Source organism: Chiloscyllium punctatum, chromosome 3, assembly GCF_047496795.1.
Source record: "Chiloscyllium punctatum isolate Juve2018m chromosome 3, sChiPun1.3, whole genome shotgun sequence".
NCBI classification, from domain to species: domain Eukaryota; kingdom Metazoa; phylum Chordata; class Chondrichthyes; order Orectolobiformes; family Hemiscylliidae; genus Chiloscyllium; species Chiloscyllium punctatum.
In genome coordinates, this window is record NC_092741.1 from 136,609,414 (window position 1) to 136,633,391 (window position 23,978).

Here is a 23,978-nt window from a genome sequence, read left to right on the forward strand (position 1 = left end):
ACAAAGAACAAGTATAAATCTGAGGCAAGAAAAACCAATACAAGAAGCAAATGGATGTGAGGAAGAATAGAAAAGAGTAACTGTAAAATAAATCTTCTTCCAAACTTTGTAAAATAAAAGAGAAAAAACAAAGAAAGGAAAGGAGATAGAAATGGGGAGGCCAAAGGAGTTTTTTATGCAACTTGTATTTATTGTTGTATTACTGGCATGCATAAAATAAGATTTGTCTTGTAAGATTATTCAGAAAAAATAGCTCACTCCTCACTGTTAACATTTTTACATTGAATTCTGACATTTGGGGCATGTTGCTCCTTCTGGCCCCATCTGCCTGACATCGTTTTCAATAAATAATGAATGCAGAGCATAACCCCAAAGTATGGCAGTACAGTTTCTGCTAGGAATATTTTGAACTGTTACAAATTAAAGACAATGGTAGAATACTTAGAACAGAAACTGTTTCTAAAATAATTTGACGAGTATCCCATCCCATCATCTTAGTGCTTTAACATGGAGAATTTCCAGTTATCAATATCATATTTACGTTTGCAGCATTATACAAAACACACAGATCAGTTCAAATCACTCAATAAATATTTCAAAGTGTATTTCTTATAAATTACAATTCTCCTGATTATCCAAGTGCGTTCTTGATTTCCTGCACTAACTCGAAGCCTCAAGATTATGGGTAGATTTCTGTTTACATTGTTCCTGAGCTGTCAAAAATTGTGCTCTTTGGAATGGGGAGCTGTCTACATCTTTAATGACCACATCAGTACAGATGATCCAGGTCTGCCAAAAGATATTTACTTTTTATGCAGTTTTTTTTAATATTCAAATTTGGTTCTTAATCATATGAGCAAGAGGTAAGACATGAAACTTTTACGCACATAAAGTTCAATATTTTGGTTACCACAACATTTCAAATTTAGCCAAGCACATCATCAAATTCATGCCTGCTTCTCTTACATGATGAGGCCCAAGAGCAATCTATAAACACACAAACTGCATGTGCTTTAGCAAATCTGCAAATCACTGAAAATATCTTTGGATTTGTCAGCCCTCTGTTTGGTGTGGTGTTGTGTTGAACTCTGCCTGCACCTGAACCCACTCACCCTCACTAGGTAACAGTTCAACTCATTGCAAGAGTACTTTGAGGTAACTCTTGAAAGAGATTTGGAAAGACTTTACAATTGAGTTGAAAAAGAAATGGAACTTAATATGAAGGATGGCACGGTGGCGCAGTGGTTAGCATTGCTGCCTCATAGCGCCAGAGATCTGGGTTCATTGCCTGCCTCAGGCGACTGACTGTGTGGAGTTTGCACATTCTCCCAGTGTCTGCGTGGGTTTCCTCTGGGTGCTCCGGTTTCCTCCCACAGTCCAAAAATGTGCAGGTCAGGTGAATTGGTCACGCTAAATTGCCCATAGTGTTAGGTGAAGTTAAAAATGTAGGGGGTTGGGTCTGGGTGGGTTGCGCTTCAGCAGGTCAGTGTGGACTTATTGGGCCAAAGGGCCTGTTTCTACACTGTAAGTAATCTAATCTAATCTAATTTACAGGATTTGCTTTCATTTGTTTAATAAAGTGCAAATGAAAGGTATAAAGCACCCACTGGACTGAATTTTGGAAGGGCTACTGAGGCAGAAGTGAAAAGGGCAAACTTGCAATTTCTCACTGCCAGATGGTGCTAGTTTATGGCATGGTTAGACTTCAAAGCCACGTTTAAACCTTGTGAAGTATGGTGAGTGGGAAGATTTGTCAGATACCCACCTATAAATGGTGGGTAAATGCCTATGTTCCTTAAAGGGTCTAATAAGGTCACTGTACAGATGTTGACCTACACCTTTGAGTTAGCAATCAGGACACCACACAACCCTCTGTCACTGATGCCGAATCCTGGTTGAAGAATGGAGGTGACATCCAAGCAATACTTCCAAGGTTCAAAACTCTATGTAGTATTTTTTTCTTAGCTGAGGCTGTAGGCCAAATTATGGAAGAGTACCCTCACCAAAGTAACAGCCTGGTAACTGTGGGGCCCTTGGTTTTTAACATTTTTAAAATTTGTCTTCAGAGGTCAATTTGAGGCATCCTCTGTTCATAGCTCACCTCTGACGCCGGTGTTGATCTCAGTAGTGGTGGAGAGCCTCCAATTGGTCGTCTAGTGTCAGCAGTCTTCCCAGCTTTCTTAAATGAATGGTGAGTGGGTACCTAACCAATAATTAGCCTGCTTTAATGATAACTATGTCACATGTCAGCACAATGCAGGGCTAGGATCCAGATATATTCCCGATGTCAAGGTTTTGATCCCAGGGTGTAAATTTAATTCCTGATTTCTGAAATCCACCTCCTTCCATTCTTGACCCAATTTCTATGAACCTGCTGCTGTACAACTTCCCTTCCCAATACTAGATGATATAGTAAGGGCTTTCCCGTCCTCAAATACTGTCCCTTTCCTATCAGAGATATTTCACCAACTCAACAAAAGAAACTCTTCATTGCCGTGTCTTGGTGTTTGCTGGCAAAAATATCTTGTAAATTTTCCATATGCTCAGGTAGATGCCAGTGTTTCAGCAATATAGCTGGTGAGGAATGCAGTTACTTCTGGAGCACAGGTTTGTTTCTATATTTCATGTGAAGTGAATCAAATTTGCTGAAGACCAGCATCTGCAAAACTGACGGGGCCCTCAGGAGGAGGAGGAGGGAAGAATCTGGCTGAATACGGTTGTAAATACTTTAGTCTCTGATTATTTCTCAACTGCCCATCACAAATGTTGACTAATTTTAGCAGGTGTGCAAAGTTTTGATGTTATTTTTGGCCTATTCCAAATTTCCAAGCATTTGAAGGAATTTACTGCCTTCCAAATGAGTGCCTAATGGAAGTCATTACCATGTTTAAACCTTCTCAAACACCTTACAGGAGCACTGAAACAGCCCCGATCAAATGGCACCTCTGTAACCTTGACCATGCTGTATTATATCCACTTAACTCCCTACAGCCTTTGACATATACCATATTATTCCAATGTCTCTCTTCTGTTGTCCAGCCAAGTGCTCTTACTTAGTTCCTCTTTTACCTATGCAATTCTAACCAATTCACCTCAACCTATGATTACTTTTCCTGTCTCCACATCATTACCTCAAGAGAGATATAAGTATGTTAAGAGTAAGAGGATCATCAGGGAAAATGTGGGGCCTATGAGAGACCAAAGGGGCAACCTACGAGTGGAGCCAAAGGGTGTGGGTGAGATCTTAAATTAATATTTCTCATCTGTATTCACAGATGAGAAAGACATTGAAGCCATGAATTTCAGCTGGGAAGTGAGATTCTGGAACATGTTAAGATTGGGACAAGGAGGTATTAGATGTTGTGGTTGGCATAAAGGTGCATAAATCCTCAGGACTTAATGAGATGTACTCCGGACTGCTATTGGAAACAAGGGAGGAGATTGCTGGAGTCCTGGCAGGGATAGTTGATACTTTGCCTGCACACGTGAAGTGCCAGATGATGAGAGGATAGTAACGTGGTTCCTTTGTTCAAGAAGGGCAGCTCGGACTGACCAGTTAATTAAAGATCAGTTAGTCTGACTTCAGTCGTAGGGAAATGCTCAGAAAACTTTCTGAGGGATAGAATTAATTAACATTTGGAAAAGCAGGGATGATCAGTGCAGGTTTGTTAGAGGGGTTCCTGATTAATTACAGATTATGGTAGTGCAGTTGATGTGATTTCCATGGACTTCAGTAAGGCCTTTGATAAGGTTCCATGTGGAAGACTGATCCAAATGGTAAAAGCCGAAGAAATTCAATGCAAGTTGGCAAATTGGACCCAAAATTGGTTTGCAAATAGGAGGCAAGGGTGATGGCGGAACGTTCTTTTTGTGACTGGAAGACTGTGACTAGCAGTGTACCACAGGTACTGATGTTAGGATCCTTGCTGTTTGTTATGTACATTCATGGTCAAATCATTAATGTAAGGTATAATTAGTATGTTTACAGATGTCACGAAAATCGGTGTTGTTGTTGATAGTGAGGAGAATGTGATTTCAGGCTACACTCTGAAGGAAGCCTTGTTAAAACTTTATAAAACATGGGTTAGGCCACAGATGGAAAACTGTTTGCAGTTCTGGTCACCAAACTATCAGAAGGATGTGATTTCACTGGAGAGGGTGCAAAGGAGACCAACCAGGATGGTTGTCTGAGATGAACAGTGCCAGTTATGAGCAAAGACGAGATAGGCTGGATTTGTCTTCCTTGGAGAAGAGGAAGGGGCATCTGATTGAGGTATACAAAATTATGACAGGCATATTCAGGTTGATAGTGAAAATCTTTTCCCCATGGCAGATATGTCAAGACTAGAGGGCATAAGTTTAAGATGAGCAGTAAGTAGCTTAGAGGGAATCTGAGAGGATGGTATAAATATGGAATGTGCTGCCTGTGGGGGTGGTGGAAGCAGGTACTCTGGCAACATTTAAGAAGCATATGGATAAGTACTTAAAATGTCAGGGCATAGTAAGCTATGGACCAAGTCCAGGTAAATGAGATTAGTTTGGTGTTTTTTGGCATAGATACGGTGGAGTAAACAGTCGGATTCTATGCTCTATGACTTCTGAGATCCTTCATCTCCCTCATCCTCATCAACATGCCGCTCCTTGGTGATATCAGCCACAGTAACCAGTTAGATTCTAGGCTGATGACATTCAATAATGCCTCTCTATAACCTGTCTTGGTAACTCCACAGTCTCAGTGATATTGATGTTTTGCACAACATCCAGTCTGACAATAGTTGCACTTTGCTGCAGTGAAACATTCAAAACAAAGAAAGTAATTTTCTTTGGCCACTACAAGCTTTGTGCTCTTGCCAGTGATGCTATTATTTTCACAATCACTGACTCAGGATAACCCAGACTGTTTGTAATGTCAGTCCTATTTAACCCCTTATAGTGGACCCCTTATCTACAATCACAAAGACAATATATTTCCACCTATGAGACATTATCTCCTGCTGCCCTTGATTTAGCTCATCAACAAAAATTTATTCAATGACATGACTATTCTAAAGTGAATGTGGACAGCTTCAGTTCCTCCTTGCTTGAGCTCATTCTAGCTCCACTTCTGGTGTTCTTTTACATAGTAAATCTCACATTTCTATTTTTTGTTGCCCGAAACTGACTCCAAGGCCTCCAAAATAAAATGTTTACATATATATATATATATATATATATATAGTCAGTTCTGCTATTAGATGTGTTTCTTTTTACGAATTGGCTATAACACGATTGAAGAATTTAGGCCATTATATGTAGAACGTGAACTTCCTTACCTTATTGGCTATAACGTGATTTTGGTCCCATTGGTTTAAGCGATGCTGCTATTATGCGAATTTCTTGAAATGCAGGCTCGCACGGGAATAGAACAATCGTATTATATCAGATCAGACTATATTCAAATCTCTTTATAGTGTCCTATCTCTGGGTACCTTCTCCAATCTTTTAATTTAATTCAATGGCACAAAATATTGTAATTTACGTTAGCTAATAAAGCTACTAAATGAAACTAATGCTTTGAAATGACATTACATCTCATCTCTTCAATCTACTGAAGATGCATTTCAAAACACTGCAGTTAACTGGCGAAATAGTACAAGCTAACACAGAGTGGCTGCCTGTAAGTTTATAGCTATAGGCTAGTTTTTGTGGCGATGAATTTTCGATCTTCACCAGGCAAATGAGGAAGAATAAAATGTAAACTTCAATGGCAATTAAATTTCAATTACATTTGGCACTATCTACAACTAAATATGTCAGGAGTACATGAGGAAGCTCTGCAGTTGCTAAACTATTTCTTTAAAAATAAAATTTAAAAGATGTAAGTTGCAGTTACTGTACTTAGTTAATTTCTGATAACAAGCTAGCATTTCAATGTCAACATTTAGTCACTGGGTTTTTTGCCCTTCATTATTAATTAACATATTGATCATAACTCTGCCTGTACAACTCTCGAACCTCAACCACTGCAGTCACAACTTAAAACACAAGATTATAAACAAACAACGTTGTTGCTTTAGAGTCAGAGAGATGTACAGCATAGAAACAGGCCCTTCGGTCCAACCCGTCCATGCCGACCAGATATCCCAACCCAATCTAGTCTCACCTGCCAGCACCCGGCCCATATCCCTCCAAACCCTTCCTATTCATATACCCATCCAAATGCCTCTTAAATGTTGCAGTTGTACCAGCCTTCGCCACTTCCTCTGGCAGCTCATTCCATCCATGTACCACTCTCTGTGTGAAACAGTTGCCCCATAGGTCTCTTTTATATCTTTCCCTTGCTTTCTGTAAATGTGCTCCATTTGAAATAACTTTGAATTTATTATCTTCTCTTGGATACCAGAATTGCTTCCAATTCAATATGAAGTTCTTTTGGAAAGCAATAGTTTTCTAACATTTCACTCATCAATCGATATTCAGAAATGTTAATCATATGCGTTTACAGAAATTTAAAAGTTAAATGAGTTAAACTTGTCAAATAAAGAACTTGACATAAACAACTTACAAAATCTAGTAAGGGAAAACAGTTCATAATATCTTCAGTTCTTTTAGTCCATGTTTCTGAAATGCAAAAGCTGTGGAACACAGTCCCCCATTTTAAAATGTAGCTTATTTCATCCAACAAATCAAAGGACAAATCAATCTACTACACATACTTTTATTGTAGCATGTTGCCAGAACTCCTTTATCTGTAGGGCTGGTACTCATGTGCCATATTTCTCCTACTTGATGCAGAAGGACGTTCTTGTTAATAATGTTATTTTCATCATCAAAATCTATGATGTGTATCTAAAAACATAATCCACATCCATAAATTAGTAATGACATACTAACTGTCAGATTGAAAAAAAATTACACTCTAAATTAAGGATTGGAGCATGATGCACTTTGATCAATAGCAGCCTTGGAGTATAGGGTTTGTTTCAAGAGCACAATCAGGAGTCTGAAGGAAAGAAGAATGGTTTCATGGGGTGGTGCACTGAAGCTGCAAGTCATTGTTCCGGTCAAGGATAATTTCATCAATTTACATGGTACTAAAGAGTTCTTCATAAGCTGATGCTGTCATTTTGATCAAGCAATTTCATTTCATACCCATAAAGATAATACATTTTCCTTTTCTTTAAAAAAACTCACATGAATGATGAGTACATTTTTTTTTAAATGAAGGGACTATCCTTATTTACCTTACTTTTCTCTTTAATATTTTCTGCTCCTGTTTTGAAGGCAATGATATTTTCCTGAGATTCAATTCCTCAAACACAATCACCACTCTTGCATGTGTCCCCCAATAGCAATTACTAATACGTGATATACAATTCCAGACAGTGGCTGGATATTTATTTCTGTTCTTGCACAGATATACATTTCTAGCTGAATCTCTTGGTGAGCAGTTAGGATTCGGATCACAGGCTGTTTTGCAATTCCCCACCTCTTTGACACCATAAACATTTGTGGTCTAGCTCTTGCTGCAGATGAGATTAGTGGTAAAAATCTTGGCCTACGTGAATTTGAATGGGTCAGAGACAATGATCCATAATTAACATAATTATCGAATGGGCAATAATATAGTAACAGACATTACATGCTTACAGTATTTTGGAAAGTGTGATTTTCAGTCCATTGCATGCATAATTTCACAACTTCCTATTTTGCGATTCACTTTTGTATTTATGACATCATTTATTGATAACCTCAAGATAATTTCAAACCAAAGAACAGGCTTTTGGCAGGGATAACTTCCAGTATCTAGACCCAGGTGTAGTTGATTACATCTTCACAGCAACTATCAAAAAACTGTATGGATTCCATCACATACTTACAAAGAAACTCAATGAATTGTCCTTCAAAAGTGAAATCAGGTTCAGTTAAAGTCAAGTGTTCAGATGAGCATAATTTTTTGATACTTGTTTTACCCAAGAAATCCAGCTTGCAGACCCATACAAATCTTCCCTCCCAGGATTTCTGAAGAGCAAGTACATAAGTAAAACATTTAAGGTAAGAAAAATGTGTGATCAATAACGTGTTGCCACTCAATTTAACTACCAGAACCCCATTAAGATTATGCAGGAGCCATACAGGTTATACCTGGAGTACTGCACTCATTCTAGTCAGTGAGACACATGGGGAACATTCAAGCTATGGAAGCTTTCTCATCTATCATGTGAAAGAACTAAGTTATGAAGAAGGGTTTGGAAAACTCAGTTTTGGAGGTAGCGATGTAGATAAAGCTTCTTTACAGGGGTATGCATGTATTAAGTGGAATGGAAAACATTAATCCCAAGCTAAAATGTAATTGAAGAACTAGGGGACATATGTACACACTAGCAAAAACGCACTAACATCAGACAACATTTGAAAACAATGATTAACCCACGCAAAGACTTCCCGGATATAATGGAGATAGTGTTGGAGAAGATTGTGTGTTTCCTTGAAAAGATATGCTGGATGGGTTAGATGAACTTCCTCACATTCATTCATCGTTGTGAAGTGCAGTGGTTGGCTTTGAATGCATTCCATTCCTTCTGGTCACTGATGTCAGCAAAATAGATACAAGATTTTTAAAATTATTTTAATGAAATGTAGGTGTTACTGGCTAATTCAGCATTTATTGCCCATTCGTAATTGCCCTTGTGAATGTGGCAGTAAGCTGCCTTCTTGACTAACTCAGTCAAGAAGGTGTAGCACATTGCTACTCTGAAGTGAGTTTCAGGACCTTAAACTCTGCAATAGTGATAAAGTGTGGCTTGGAAGAAAGCTTGCATGCAGTGATATCATGATAGAATTTAACACTGTTTGAGAGAGACTTGGGAGAATCAAAAACCAACAGACTAAAATTAAGACGGACTCAGGAATCCTTTAAAAATGACAGACAGAACTCAATTTTGTGATTCAAGTCCCCATTCCAGATTCTGTCCATTTTCACCGGCACAAAGAAAAGAAAAAAGTTTTAAGCAGGTCAGTAAGGTAAGAGTAAATGTTTTATGTAGAGTAAAACAAATCAGTGGAGCATTTATGATCTGAATGGTCTGTCTCCATGGTCTGATAATGTAAATTTTTATATGTCTAAGTAAATGTATAATACATTAAAGAACATTTTTTTTTCCATCTGATTAGTTGTAAAATCAGAAAATGTACTAGCTAAACTGAAATTCATTGCTAAACTGGTCTGACAAAATTACTTTACTGGTATGGCCCAAATTAGAACACTTTATCCCATATAAAGCTTTGAAATCAGCAACATATTAGACAGTGGCTGGAGTGGTGTGATCAAAGCATATTTAACACTTTTTACCCAGACTCCGTCATTCAATTTTTTATCCTTGTTTTCAGATTAAGAATTTATAATCTCAAAGCAAAGCATTCAACTTGAAACCAAAATGAACTAGTAAATTATGAATGTCTACTTTAATTAATGGGAATCCTAGATGGATTTTGCAATAACAGATAATCACATAAATAAGCTATAAATAACATTTGTGTTCACAAAAATTAACTGCTTTGCGTTTAATTTGAAGAGTATTAAATTGGAAGCATGAAAGTTAAAATGCAGAAGGGACTACAAAAGAACAAGTTATAACTCTCTCATGTCCCGACCTCAAACAGGAGACGTGGATTCAAGTCCCTTCCATTCCAAACATGTATACAATGATAGCCTCTCTAAATTGGTAGTCTTAAAAAAAACTCCCACTTGTTCATTAGCTTTTCTGAAATCCGTGCATCCCCCAAATAAAACGTTAAATAAAGACCCTCACTAAAATTTAGCAATAAATCACAATTAGGAGATTTGAACCTTTGCTGATTCATAATTCCACAACACCCAATTATATTTCATCATCTCATTCAACTGTCCATTACACAACCGTGAGCCTGACAGCAAATGGATCACCAAATTATTTGATAGTTGTGAGTTACACTGAGCTTTATCCTCCCTCAACCAATATTTACAAATGTGTGCTTCCAATCAGAAGTGGGGCACTGGATCAATTTTTCCTCTGCTGGGGGTCACTGAAGTTGATTATACTTTCTCCACCTCACCCCAGCTGAACTGAACCAATACAAATCTGGGATCTTCTTGACTTAAATAATTTTGCCCATTTGTAAGATAAATGTACTAAGCCATAGGAAACGTAAGCCATGAACACTTGCACAAGCTCATTCTTTGTGTTTTGCCAAACTCTGCCACGTGGCTTCTCTGTCTTTCTACCTTCTTCAAAACGAGCCTTATGATATTGACAAAATTTATCATAAACGTGATGATAGGGTAATTTTGTTTAAAACTGCTGCTTATTGCTGATTTTACACTGTACTGTTTTATTAAAGTATATTGGAGGAATGAGAAATGGTAGGTAAGGATGTGGGTGAGTGAAGGCAGGAAGCTATAATCTGTGAATCAAAAGCAAGAAAATTGCAAATTTAGGTACTCACAAACTAATAATTCAGAAGGCCCTGAACGCACATGGAAATTCTAACCTTTTGCTCTAACATGATGCTTGTGAGAGGCATACACAAAGTTTCATATACAGACAGAGTGTGCTACTTTGCTTAAACTAGTTAATGGATGAAGCATTGACATGCATAGAATTGCATGCTTCAGGATCTAAAAAATGCAAAAAAGATTAATTGTATCATCTCCAAATGATTGGCTCATATTCAAATAGAGTGAAAGAAACTGACAACTCATGTAAGTTGACTTGAAGTTTAGAATTCTTTCAATATCTTTCATAATTAAACCTGGTGCAACTGTCACTGTATTGTTCTCTATGATCAGTCACTATACAGTTCTCACATATTCATTTTGTCTGTTACCTGGGCATCAAACAGCTAAACTGAAGCATTCAATAGCTGTCAGGCAAGAACATTAACACTGGAAGAACACAGACAAGCAGCAAAGGAGGAGAAAGGGCAGGGATTAGAGATCAGAATATAGGGATTGTGAAGTCTAACGTCACAGATCTGTGGATGGTCTCCATTACAGATTGATGAGTGGCAGAAGAAAACACAAAGTAGCTTGCAGAAAAAGCACAGAAGATGCAGAGAGACAAGTTAAAGACTAGGACATAATTCAGAGGTGGGTTTGGTGACAGAAAGAGACGGCAGACCATGAAAAGTATCAATCAGTTGGTAGGAGGAATGCTGCTTGTTGGGGGAACAAGAGCCCAGCAGTGAGGGAGTGAAAGCATAGAGTGTGATGGAAACTGGGATTTAGTGCACATTGTAGATTTTGGAAGGAAGGAAGAGATTATATGGTTGGCATTTTAGAATGAGCTGAAGTGGAGAAGCAGGTTTATTTCAGCATGCCAAACAGAAAAAGCTTTCTTGGTCCTCTTGGCCAATCAATAACTTGATGAATCAAGTTATTCTCACTTCCCTTTCGTTGCTGGGATTCATAGGCCATGGAAACTTTGTTCAATCATTAAATTTAAAAGTCTAAATGATTTCATAGAAATACAATACACATTATTCTAGAAAAAGATAGTGATATTTACCTGATTATCATACTTCAAAGACTGAGTGCCTACGAGAAACCTGACTGCATCAGTTTCTGCAGTTTGTGGTGTTAAAGCACGTGCCTGCAATATAAACAAAAAAATATAAATAATATTGTGTCCTGTCCATTACATCTATGTCATGGGTTTGCTTTCTGTCAACTATAAATTTAGGAATCATATTTTCCACAACCCAAAATATAGAAACATCATCATCTCTGCAAGACACATATTATCATAAAACAACTGTTCAAAGCCGGATATTGAAAATAACAATGTTGGAGAATGAACCTGGTATGTTTGCTGTGTATGCTGCAGTTTCCTTTGGGGAAAGCATAAAATACAAGCAATTGAAGAATCTCAACATGTGGAATTCTCCTGAAAGTATTCCACTGGATATTATTACATTTGATTTTACATTCAGGAGAAATGTTTAACTACGAAAAAAATTGATCACTTTACCACCATCACTCCAGTAGAAGTTAGTTCTTGAACCCAAATGTTGGACAGAACAAGCCTGGCAAAGATGATTAGTAGCAGAATTGATATCTGCTGAGAGAGTGATGATAGATAATGCAAGAGGCATACATACTTTTATTTATTTGATTCTGGGCCTACTTAAAAATCAAATATTTGCATTTATATATTGTCTTTCTTATTTCAGGAAATCCCCAAGTGCTTTATGTAGCTTCTCAATTACTTCTGGAGCATTGACTATTATTGTATTGGCAAACACAGTGGTCAATTTGTGCTCTGTAAGGTCTCACAATCAGCAATGAGAGTAACAATCAGTTTATATTTTCTGGTAGTAATGATTGAAGGATAAATATTGATAAGAACACTAGGAGGACTTGCTTGGCACCAGTATCAAATAATTTGGTTTCATCCACCTCAAATGAACATTTCACCTACAAATATCAAGTAAAATATGCAAATCTATTTTCAATATAAATTACACTCTGAATCTTCTCTATGTCCATCAATCAATATACTACCATTAGGAGACATCTGGCTATTAGGTTAGATTCCCTACAGTGTGGAAACAGGCCCTTCAGCCCAACCAGTCCACACCGATCCTCCAAAGAGTAACCCACCCAAACCCATTTCCATCTGACTAATGTAGGCAATTATAGGCAATTTAACATGGCCAATTCACCTGACCTGCACATCTTTGGACTGTGAGAGGAAACCGGAGCACCTGGAGGAAACCCACGCACACGCGGGGAGAACGTGCAAACTCCACACAGCCTGAGGTTGGAATTGAACCAGTAGGCAGTAGTGCTAACCACTGAGCCACCGTGCCGTCCCTACTTTTGATTCTCTTTTACTGCTTACTAATCTCCATAACAGCAATGTTATATGTAAATAGTACCTTTAATAAAATAAAATGTTCCAAAGTACTCCATAGTAGTGTTACAGAACAAAACATGACACCAATACACAATAGGAATTATTAGGCCATATGACAAAAGGCTTGATCAATGATCAAAGCCCATTTTCCTGCAACTCTGTGGTTGAACTCCAAATCAGGTTTCCATACTTCTACAATTCAAAGAGGATTCTCAACAAAACCACAAATTCCAGTTTATCTAACTGTGATAGTCATGAACTATCCCTCTAATCCTTTTTTAAAAAAAATCTTGTTGGATATGATTATCATTTATTGCCCATACTGGACTATGCTTTGGAGGTGGTGGTGGTCCACCTTCTTCAACCACCAAAGTCCACATAGATACTCTCACAATTCTGTTAGAACTTTTATTAGACTTTTTCAGGTTGGTTTGAAATAACTGAATTGTTTGATTTCGGAGGCAAGCTAAGAGTCAAACATACATCAGTCAAACTGGGTAGGATGATAGATTTTCTTGACTGAAGGACATCTTAACCAGATCGGTTTTACGATATTTCCTGTTGTTTCACCATTATCATTACTAATAAGTTATTTCAGATTTAAATTCCCTAACTGCCATGTTAGGTTTTGATTTTCTGGATTTCTAGTCCATGTTCTTAGATTATTAATCCAATCTCGTAAACATGAAACTACTGTCCTGACATTATGCTACCATTTTAACTCTGAATGCAGTTGACCATGCCATACTTGTTCAGCACTTCTTCTCCATCTTCCACATGAGTGTGACCACTCTCCTGTCAATCCATTTCCATTACCCAGGTTCAAGAGAATCATATGCGAAAACTTGCTGCTCCCTCACTGTTAACTCCAGTGTCCTCTTACAATCTATCCTCAGCCCCCTTCTATTTTTCACATTCTTGCTTCCCTTCAGCAACTTCATCTGCCACCACCTTCAAAATATTTATTAATCCACATGAGGCAGAGAGTTCCAAATTAGCATGACCCTTAGAGAAAAGATTCTCCTCATCTCTGTTCTAACAGAATGATCCCTGATCATAAAACAGTGCCCTTCCTTCTGGATTGACCCACACAAAAAACATAAATTCCATGTCCTCCTCGTCAAAACAATTCTGGTCTCAAGTAATTCGAGCAAGTCATTCTTCACTCTTCTAAACTCCAAGACAAGCTCAACTTATCCAACTTATCCTTGAGACAACACACTCATTACAGGTATCAATCAAGTAAACCCTTCCTGTGAACCACCACCACTTCTTTCAATAACGAGCCCAAAACGGCACACAATATAAGAGATGATGTAAAAATGAAGCATAACATCCTTACACTGATGTTCAATCCTTCTAGTAATGAAGAATAGCATTGTTAGCCTTCTTGATTATGTGTTATACCTGAACACTAATGTTTTGTGACTCGTGCATTAAAACACCTAAATCACTCTGCATCTCAGAATTCTAGTCATTCTCTATGAAGTAATACATTGTTTTTCATTCTTGTTGCCAGATTGAATCACTTCACATTTTCCCACATTATCCTCCATCTGCCAGATTTTTGTCCACTCACTCAAACTATCCAGATCTGTTTGCAATCTCCTTACATCTTCTTCAGAACGTACTCTCTCACACGTCTTGCTGTCATTGGTGAATTTAGCTACCATGCCTTCATTCCTCTCAGATAAGTCATTAATGCAAATTGTAGAAGTTGAGACCTCAGCATAGACCCCTTCAGGACATCATTCATCATATCCTGCCAATCAAAGACCCATTTATGCATGATCTCTGTTTTTCACCAACCATCCAATCTTCTTTTTTTAATATACAGTGTGGAAATAGGCCTTTTGGCCCAACAGATCCACACCGAGCATCTGAAGAGTATCCCACCCAAACCTATTCCCCATTACTCTACATTTACCTCCGACTATTACACTTAATCTACACATGCCTGAAAACTATGGGCAATTTAGCATGGCCAGTTCACCTAACCTGCACATCTTTGGATTGTGGGAGGAAACTGGAGGACCCGGAGGAAACCCACGCAGACACGGGAGAATGTGCAAACTCCACACAGACAGTCGCTCGAGGCTGGAATTGAACCCAGGTCCCTGGTACTGTGAGACAGCACTGCTAACCACTGAGCCACTACATTGTTAATATGTTAACCATAATCCCTGAGTTTATGTTTTCTACAATAACCTTTGATTTAGCACTGATCAAATATCTTCTGGAAATTTGAGGATAGTATGCCTGTAGGGTCCTCTTTATCCAGAGTGCACGTCATTCCTTCAGCAACCTCTAACAAATTGGTTAACTTAAGGAAGCCATGCTGACCATTCCCAATTGCCTTGAGTTTTTCAAAGTTTGCAGCTATTTTCTTCTTAATATTGATACTAACAATTTCCCTACAACTGGCTTATAGTTTCTCATTTTCTGTCTCCTTCTTTCCTTGAATAGAGTGGTTACATTTTCTTCTTTCCAGTCTGATTGAACCTTTCCTGAATCAAGGGAATATTATCATCCTTTTCCACTAAATGCCTCTGTTTATCTGCTGTCGTAACACTTAACAACAATGGTATTGAAATGTTTCAAAATTCTTCCATAACCTCAGGCAGCGCATCTCCAAAACTTCATCCTGTCAGATAAAATCCCCTTCCCATCCAAAGATGTGTGTTCTTCCAAATCTGGTGTGTTGCACATCGCTGATTATAACTGCTTCATCAATTGCCCTAAACTCTGGAATTTCCACCTTAACCCACTGGCCCCCTCTCCTTTAAGATATTTCTGAAATCTGTCTTTAATTTGATTTTTGGTCACTCGTCCCAATATGTGGTTGTGTGTGGACTAGTGCTATACTTTGATCAATAATGCTTCTATGATGTGCCTTGGGATATTGTAAGTGCTACATAATTGTAGCTTGAAATTTATTCACAGTAACTATCATAGCTTTATTCTAGAAGCTAAAAGTGATTGGACAGCAACAGAAAACATTCTGTCCTCTGTGTCAATTTTTATCCTTTACACTTACTTATTGAAATGTGACGGCAGGAAATTGGGTTTTGGTAGATTACCAATGTTGTGATATATGGATGATGTTTGAACCAAGTGAGAATTTATGTGATGGAAATGTTGCATATGAAATACTTTAAATTACAACTTTGCAATTCCCTAGAGACTGACTAGTCAGAACACAAAATTAGGTAGCTGCCAATATTATTGCATCTTCACTTAGGAAAATAATCCATTGTATTATCAAAAGATAGAGAGTTAATGGTCTCCATGCTGCAAAGACAACAGAGGCTTTCCCTAAAATATCAGTATTATTCCTAGTATTATCTTCCCTCACAGAAATGTCAATTACCCACAAGAATATCAAACAGGCAACTATTTCAAAAACAGAATAATTTTCAAAAAGGGACTTCAGGGTCAAGTTATGAAGAGAGATTGTACAAATTAGCCTGGTTTTCTCTAGAATTTACAGGTTAAGGACTGAACTGATTAAAGTCTTCAAGATATTAACATTGTAGATAAAGATAAACCTTTTCCACTGGTTGGTGATTCTACAAATAGGGACACAACATTCAGGATTCAGAACATTCAGGATACCACCACATACAAATGGTGGTAGAGATTTGGAAGTCTCTTTCACGCATGTAGTTGATACTAAGTCAGTTGCAAGCTTGAAATCTGAGATTGGTAACTTTTTGTTAAGCATCAATGCCAAGGGAAACAGACCAAAGGCAGGTACAGAGGAAACAGATATTTAGATTATCTAAATATCGGATTATCCGGCAAGATCGCAAGGTCGCAATGCTCAGCAAAACTATGTTATCCGGTATTCGATTATTGCGAATTCAACTAGCCGAACAAAATACTGTCCGCCTGTGTCCTTTGAATAATCGAGGTTGCTCTGTATATGGCGTTAGGCCATAGATCAGCCATGAGCTCAATGATTGGTGGAACAGACTTGATGGACTGAATAGCTTACTCCTGTTCCTATGTAGTTGGATATATATTTAAAAAGGAAATTTTACAAGACTGCAGAGCAGGAAAGAACTACTTAAATAGTTCTTTCAAAGAGATGGCATGGATGCCTTCTGAACTGTATGATTCTCTCAAAAGGCAAGACCATTGTGGATGAAAAGTACTTTCATTTAGCTAGATAGAAAGCTTCTTTCTTAGAACTTTACTATGATTGTAAGAGTCTCTTAAAAGTTTGAAATAAAACCTTGATTAAAACATTATGCTGTGCAGAAATTCATAGAAAATAGTTTCAAGATGTAGCAGCTCCAAATGTTAGATTTACATTTAACATACTTAATTCTGAAGTATATTTCCAGGGTTATTACAGACTGCATCACATTACAAGCATTACCAGCACAAAATTCCAAAATCAATGAACTCTGAATCAGGATGCACTTCAGTAACATGCAAGTGAATAGAGATTTCACATTTTATCACAACTCTCAACAAGTTGCACAGTGTTACTGGCAAAAATAAAAATCATCACAAGCACAATTTTCTTTTCAGTGCAGTCTTCAGTATGCATGATATTTTCCAAAGGCTTGTACTTTATTATCATTTAAAATAACTTCAACCTTTGGTGAATTTTGGGTTTGCCAAGAATGAAAGTATTCAATGGAAGATATTGCACTAATTTTATTCTAGTATTATGATCCAACAGGAGTCATAATGCTCACTCACTCACAATCTTGAACAATAGCAAATTTGACAATGCTGCTCCTTTAACAAGGTTATGCTGTCCTTGGCTTTTTTTTCAGAGGTCATACAAGCAGCGATTCCGAAATATCAGGGGTTGGTCTACTTAAAGAGGCTTTCAAGTTAAAAAAGCACGTACAATGAAAGGGAAGTGGCCAGTTCTCCCAGCTCAGTTTCACTCTGGTTTGGTTTGGTTTTCAGGTGTGAAGCTGCTGGACCCAAAGAAGCAGGTTTATGCTGATCCTCCCCTCTCTGACATCTCTCCTGTAAGAACCTATGTTGGATTTTTCCTTTTTTTGCAAAGGGATGTTTATGATGATTGTTGCAAGTATTTGGAACAGCATCATTATGTTGGGATAATCTGTTGGGTTTTCAGATAGGTTAAGTTATTCTGTATTCTCTTCTCTTTTGTTTGTGTTTGATTTGGTAATCTTGCAAATAAATTCTGTTTCGTTTAAAACTAAGTGGTTCGACCAGCTGCATCATTCCTGGAGTATCCACTTTACACCGTTTAGTGGTCCGGACTACTTTCTTGAAAGTTTTTGAGGGGATCTGGCCTGGTCCGTAACACTAAGTAATCATGTCCACTGAAGGCAGCTTCCAAATCGGGTACATTGATTTTGCATAAGTGAAAAGGACAGCTCAATTTACACTGACTGGAAAATAGAATAGGTATTTAGTGATGCATAGCTGTGATGGAGAGCCCAGGTGAAAGGTAAATTTAGCCAGTCATCATTCAAAGGTCATTTCTATCTCAAGAAAGTTAGACTATAAGCAATTGGAGCAAAAATAGGCCCTTTAATCCATCGAATCTGTTCCACTGTTCAATGTGATCACAACTGATCTGATAATTGTCAACTGACTTTCCTGCCTTTTCCCCATGGTTCCTTTACAGACTAAAAGTCTGTCTACCTCAGTCTTGAACACAATTAACTGCACAGTTTCTACACCCCTCTGTGATTACAATTAAACTCAACAGATTCAAAATCCTCTGAGAAGAGATTCCTCCTCTTTTGTCTTAAATGGGTGACCCCTTAGTTCTGAAATTATGGCCTCTTGTCCCAGATGTTCGTAAAAGGATATTTACCTTGTCAAGCCACCTCAGAATATATTTCAATAATGTCACCTTTCATTGTTCTAAACTCCAAAGAGTACAGGCCCAATCTACTCAATCTCTTATCATAAGAAAATCCCTCCATCAACCTACTGAACATTTTCTGGAATACCTCCAATATCACTGTGTCTCTCCTTAGATAAAAGAACCAAAATTGTTCACAATAGTCAAGGTATTGTCTGACTATCAACTTGTACACTTTAAGTAAGACTTTCCCATTTTAAAATACAATTTCCTTTAAAGTAAAGATCAACAGTCCATTGGCCTTCCCTATTTCATGATAAACTTGGATGCTAGTTTTTTGTGATTCATGTAAAATCACTCTTACATCCCTCCAAGCTTTCTGCAACACGCATCACTCCAGGGAGTCAACAGCCTAGTGGATGACCCAGGTAATGTTCGAGGGACATGGGTTCAATTCTTATCATGACAAATGGTAGAATTTGAATTCACTGAAAAAAAAACTGGAATTAAATGGTTGATAATTCTTAATTTGATTTTTAACCTGATGAGGTCACGAATAGGAAGGGCTTAGAGGGATATGGGCCAAATGCTGGCAAATGAGACTAAATTAATTCAGGATATCAGGTTGGTATGGACAAGTTGGACCAAAGGGTCTGTTTCCATGCTGTACAGCTCTATGACACTATGTTATATCTCACCTAATGATGACCATGAATCCATTAACGATTGTCTGAAAAACACATCGGGGTCACTAATGTCCTTTAAGGAAGGAAACTGCCATGCTTACTGGTCCGGCCTACTTGTGACACTAGATCCACAGCAACGTGGCTGACTCCTATCTTCCCTGTGGACAATTAGGGATGGGCAACAAATGCTGGCCGAGCCAGTGATGCCCTCATCCCATGAATCAAACACAAAACAAGATAACGAGTCAACAGAAAAATCACTGTCATAAAATCCATACAGTGCTGAAAGAGACAATTTGGTCCATCGAGTACGCACCGACTCTCTGGACAGCACCCCACCCAGACCCACCTGCACAACCTATCCCTGCAATTGTTGTTGTAGGTATGTTCGCTGAACTGGGATGTTGATTTGCTGACGTTTCATCCCCTGTCTAAGTGGTATCATCAGTGCGTTGGAGCCTCCTGTGAAGCGCTGCTGTACTGTGTCTTCTGGAATTTATTTGGTTCCATTTCTGCTGCTTCTGGTTGCTGGTTCCAGTTGTTCATTGTAGTGGCCAGTATATTGGGTCTAGGTCAATCTGTTATTGATGGAATCTGTGGCTGAGTGCATATTTCTAAAAATTCTCTAGCTGTCCTATGTTTAGCTTGTCCTACGATTGTTGTGTTGTCCCAGTTAAATTTGTGGTCCTTGTCATCTGTGTGTCAGCTCGGAGAACATATCCACAACCACGACAACCGGCATCCGAGCTGCAAATCTTTACACAAACCTTGAATTATCCTTGTAACCCCATATTTCCCATACCTGGAAATACCTGCACATACCTGGACACTACAGAACAATTTAATATGGCCAATCCACCTATCCCTCACATCTTTGGACTTTACAAAGGGTTATTTTTGATCACTGATATAATGTGGGAATCAAAGCAGCCAATATATACAAGATCCCCCAGGAAGCAATGACATAAACAGCAGATAATCTATTTTGATTCTGGAGAAATAAAGGCCATGACAGCTTGGATAGTTTCCTTGTTCATTTTGAAAATAGTACTATGGGTTCTTTTACAATCACTCGAGAGAGAGAGGAGACATGACCTTGGTTTAAAACCTCATCAGATTTTTAAAAAAAGTCAGCTCCCACATTCACAGAACTGCACTTCAGGATCAGCTTCAATATTCAATTCCTGAATAGGGCATCAGAACCAAGACAGAGACTAACTGCTGCTCAGTTGCCATATTACTGTAGCAATGACTGAAGAGTGGTCCAGCTCCCCATTGAAATGTTTCTACCCCCCTGCTGTCAAATCTCTGGTCCTGGATTCTAGGTTAGCATCCAAGAGGCAGTGATGAATGTTTTCTGACGCTTGAACCTATGACTGAGGCAGGAATTTTGTGTACACATGGACTCAAGACACAACCCATTGTTTTTTTTGGGTGAAGTGAGGAGCTGCAGGTTTGAATCAAAGGAAAATCTGGTTGGGCCTGATGTTATGTCCTTGTTTTGACTTCTTCCTTCAGGATCACAGCTCCTCAGTTGACTGTGTGTGTGTTTTTTTTTGGCAGTAATAGTAGAGTGATGTATTGTGTCTTGCCACGAGTGGGATTCCTGGTTTCTGCTGGGGTCAGGACCCAGGGGGTAGAAGATGTTTAACCTGCTGCTGGTGATGGACATGGTCAGCTCCTGACATCGCACCCGCGCCGGCATTTCACTCCTTCAAAACAAACCACCTACCTGAAACTCCAGCCCATAGATGACGGGCGCGTCGTCTTCCATCTTGTCTTGTTTCTCAGCCGGTGACCTGTCAGTTTCTGTTCACACACGGGCTCTGTCTGTCTGTCTGTGTGTGTGTGTGTCTCTGTGTGGCTGGGGGGGGGGGGAGGAGGAGGGACAGGAATTATTTTGAGTCTCGCGCACCGGGTCCTGCCGCTTTCCGTCCGTGCGTTTCCGGTCCGATCTGCGCATGCGCAGAGTTCGGCGGTGACCCGACAGTTGGAGCGACGTCAGGTGAGGGACGCGAGCGGAGTGACACCACCCCCCCTCCCCTCCCCTCCCCTCCCCCCTCCCCTCCCCTCCCCCTCCCCTCCCCTCCCCCTCCCCTCCCCTCCCCTCCCCTCCCTCCCCCACCACCCATCAGTACCTCAACCCCCCCCCACACACACACACACACACATCCCCACCCCCTCAGTACCTCCACCCCTCTACCCCAATCCTCCTGTACGCTCACTCAGATCCCCCACCCCCTCAGTACCCCAACCCACCCCCACACACATACCTACCCCCTCAGTACCTCCACCGCCTACTCCTCCACCCCAATCCTCCTGTACCCCCACATGCATCCTCCACCCCCTCAGTACCTCCATCCCAATCCTCCTGTACACTCACTCAGATCCCCCACCCCTCACACACACATCCCCACCCCCTCAGTACCTCCACCCCAATCCTCCTGTACACTCACTCAGATCCCCCACCCCTCACACACACATCCCCACCCCCTCAGTACCTCCACCCCAATCCTCCTGTACACTCACTCAGATCCCCCACCCCTCACACACACATCCCCACCCCCTCAGTACCTCCACCCCAATCCTCCTGTACACTCACTCAGATCCCCCACCCCTCACACACACATCACCACCCCCTCAGTACCTCCACCCCTCTACCCCAATCCTCCTGTACACTCACTCAGATTCGCAACCCCCCTTACCCCCACACACATCACCACCCCCTCAGTACCTCCACCCCTCTACCCCAATCCTCCTGTACGCTCACTCAGATCCCCCACCCCCTCAGTTCCCCAACCCACCCCCACACACATCCCTACCCCTTCAGTACCTCCACCCCCGAGCCCTCCACCCCAATCCTCCTGTACCCCCATATGCAACCTCCACCCCCTCAGTACCTCAACCCTCACACACATCCCCCTCAACCCCTACCCCCTGTAACCTCACACACATACCCAACCCCCCCCCACCTGTACTCTCTCTCACATCCCCCACCCCCTCAGTACCCTCACACACACCCCACCCCCATTTCTCAGTCCTCCCCATTTCTCAGTTCCCCTATTTTTTCCCTATTCCTCTAACCCCCGCATTCCTTGCACCCCCGTCATTCATCTCCCCTACCCCGAATGCTCTCTCCTGCCCCAAACCTCTTCCCCCACTCTCATTCATCTCACCCTGTGTGCAGTTCTGGTCACCCTGCCATAGTAAGAATGTTATTAAATTATGGAGGATTCAGAAAAGATATATCTAGATGCTGCCAAGACTGGAGGGTTTGGGTTATGAAAATAGGCTGGATGTTTTTCACTGGAGTTTTTAAAATTGAGGGGTTACCTTATGGAGGTTTATAAAGTCATGAGGGGCATTGATAAGGTGAATTCCCTGGCGTGGGTGAGTTCAAAACTGGGCATCATATTTTTGAGATGAGAGGAGAAAGATTTTAAAAAGATATGAGAGGCAACTCTTTTACACAGTGGTTAGTGTGTGCAATGAACTGCCAGAAGAATTACAGTTACAATGTTTAAAAGATGTTTGGATAAGTATATGAACAGGAACGGTTTGGAAGGACATTGGCGAAATGCAGGCAGGTGGACTAATTGGACTGAAGGATCTATTTCTGTGCTGTATAACTGTATGACACTTGAAGATTGAGATTTACTTAACACCTTTTAAAATCATAAAAACGTCTCAAGGTAGGTTACCAGGCGAAATGTGATAGTTAGCTACCCAAAATAAACAAGTTATCAGTGTATATGACTCAAAACTTGCTCAAAGAAAGAGTTTCTTCAATCTAGAGAGAGGTTTAGGGATTTTTTTGAGAAGATTTATAGCTCAGGTTGATGTGAGTTAGCTCGCTGAGTTGGAAGGTTTAGGGAAGTTATTCCAGATCTTGCCCATGCCTTCAGCTGTCGAGGCTCTAACAAAATAATGGTGGAGCTTAAAAATCATGATAGTTGTTAGTGAGAGTTGAAGCGATGGGGGGATCTGGACTCCAGGATGACAGTTTAGATAGCCAGACATGGCTGGACAAAAAGGCAGTGTAAGTTAATAAGCACCAGTGTGTTGGGTGAATGCAGTCAGTGTATACTTTCTAAAGTAAAAGTTTCTGTGATGCAGTGGTCGTGTCTGGATCTCTGAGCTAGGGTCCCTTGTTTCAAGTTCCACCGGGGATCATTAACATATCTGAACAGATGAATTAAAAATATCTGTTATTTCTAACATACAAAATATTGTTTAACAGTTCATATTCTTCAGCAGTATCTATTATGTTTACTAGGTCAGGTACAAGCAGGAAGTGAGTAAATTAAAAGTGTAAATTGGTGTGTAGTCGTTTAAAAGCAGAAGTGAAATAATTAAGAATGTTTGTTTGATTCTGGAGGTTTGTATTTTTGCGGAATTTCTGACAAATGGAAGTAATGGTAGTTAGAATCAAAGTTAAAAATCACACAACACCAGGTTATAGTCCCAACAGGTTTAATTGGAAGCACACTAGCTTTCGGAGCGCCGCTCCTTCATCAGGTGATTGTAGAATGTGGGTGATTGAGAGAGCAATCGGGGTGGGGGAGATGAATGACAGGAGGTGCAAGGAATGCGGCGGTTAGAGGAATAGGG

General features: G+C 39.8%; 2 protein-coding genes across 4 annotated transcripts in view; one reads left to right on the top strand and one right to left on the bottom strand.

Moving 5' to 3' along the window:
• The window catches only part of eipr1 (EARP complex and GARP complex interacting protein 1), an 81,687-nt gene extending 60,394 nt beyond the window's left edge, over window positions 1–21,293 (bottom strand). Inside the window, exons 1-3 of the mRNA XM_072561031.1 lie at window positions 21,100–21,293; window positions 11,526–11,609; window positions 6,696–6,828 (exon numbers count right to left, since the gene is read on the bottom strand). Of these exons, the coding sequence (XP_072417132.1) occupies window positions 6,696–6,828; window positions 11,526–11,609; window positions 21,100–21,141 (259 nt within the window). The 5' untranslated portion in view covers window positions 21,142–21,293. The remainder of the gene's footprint in view (window positions 1–6,695; window positions 6,829–11,525; window positions 11,610–21,099) is intronic.
• A 15-nt stretch (window positions 21,294–21,308) lies between these two features.
• The window catches only part of trappc12 (trafficking protein particle complex subunit 12), a 69,993-nt gene continuing 67,323 nt past the window's right edge, over window positions 21,309–23,978 (top strand). For 2 of the 3 annotated variants that reach the window (XM_072561027.1, XM_072561030.1), the window contains exon 1: window positions 21,309–21,372. The gene's annotated coding sequence lies outside the window, so the exon portion shown is untranslated. Of the gene's footprint in view, window positions 21,373–22,377; window positions 22,574–23,978 lie in introns of those variants that run through there. The other variant, XM_072561029.1, reaches the window with a different exon arrangement.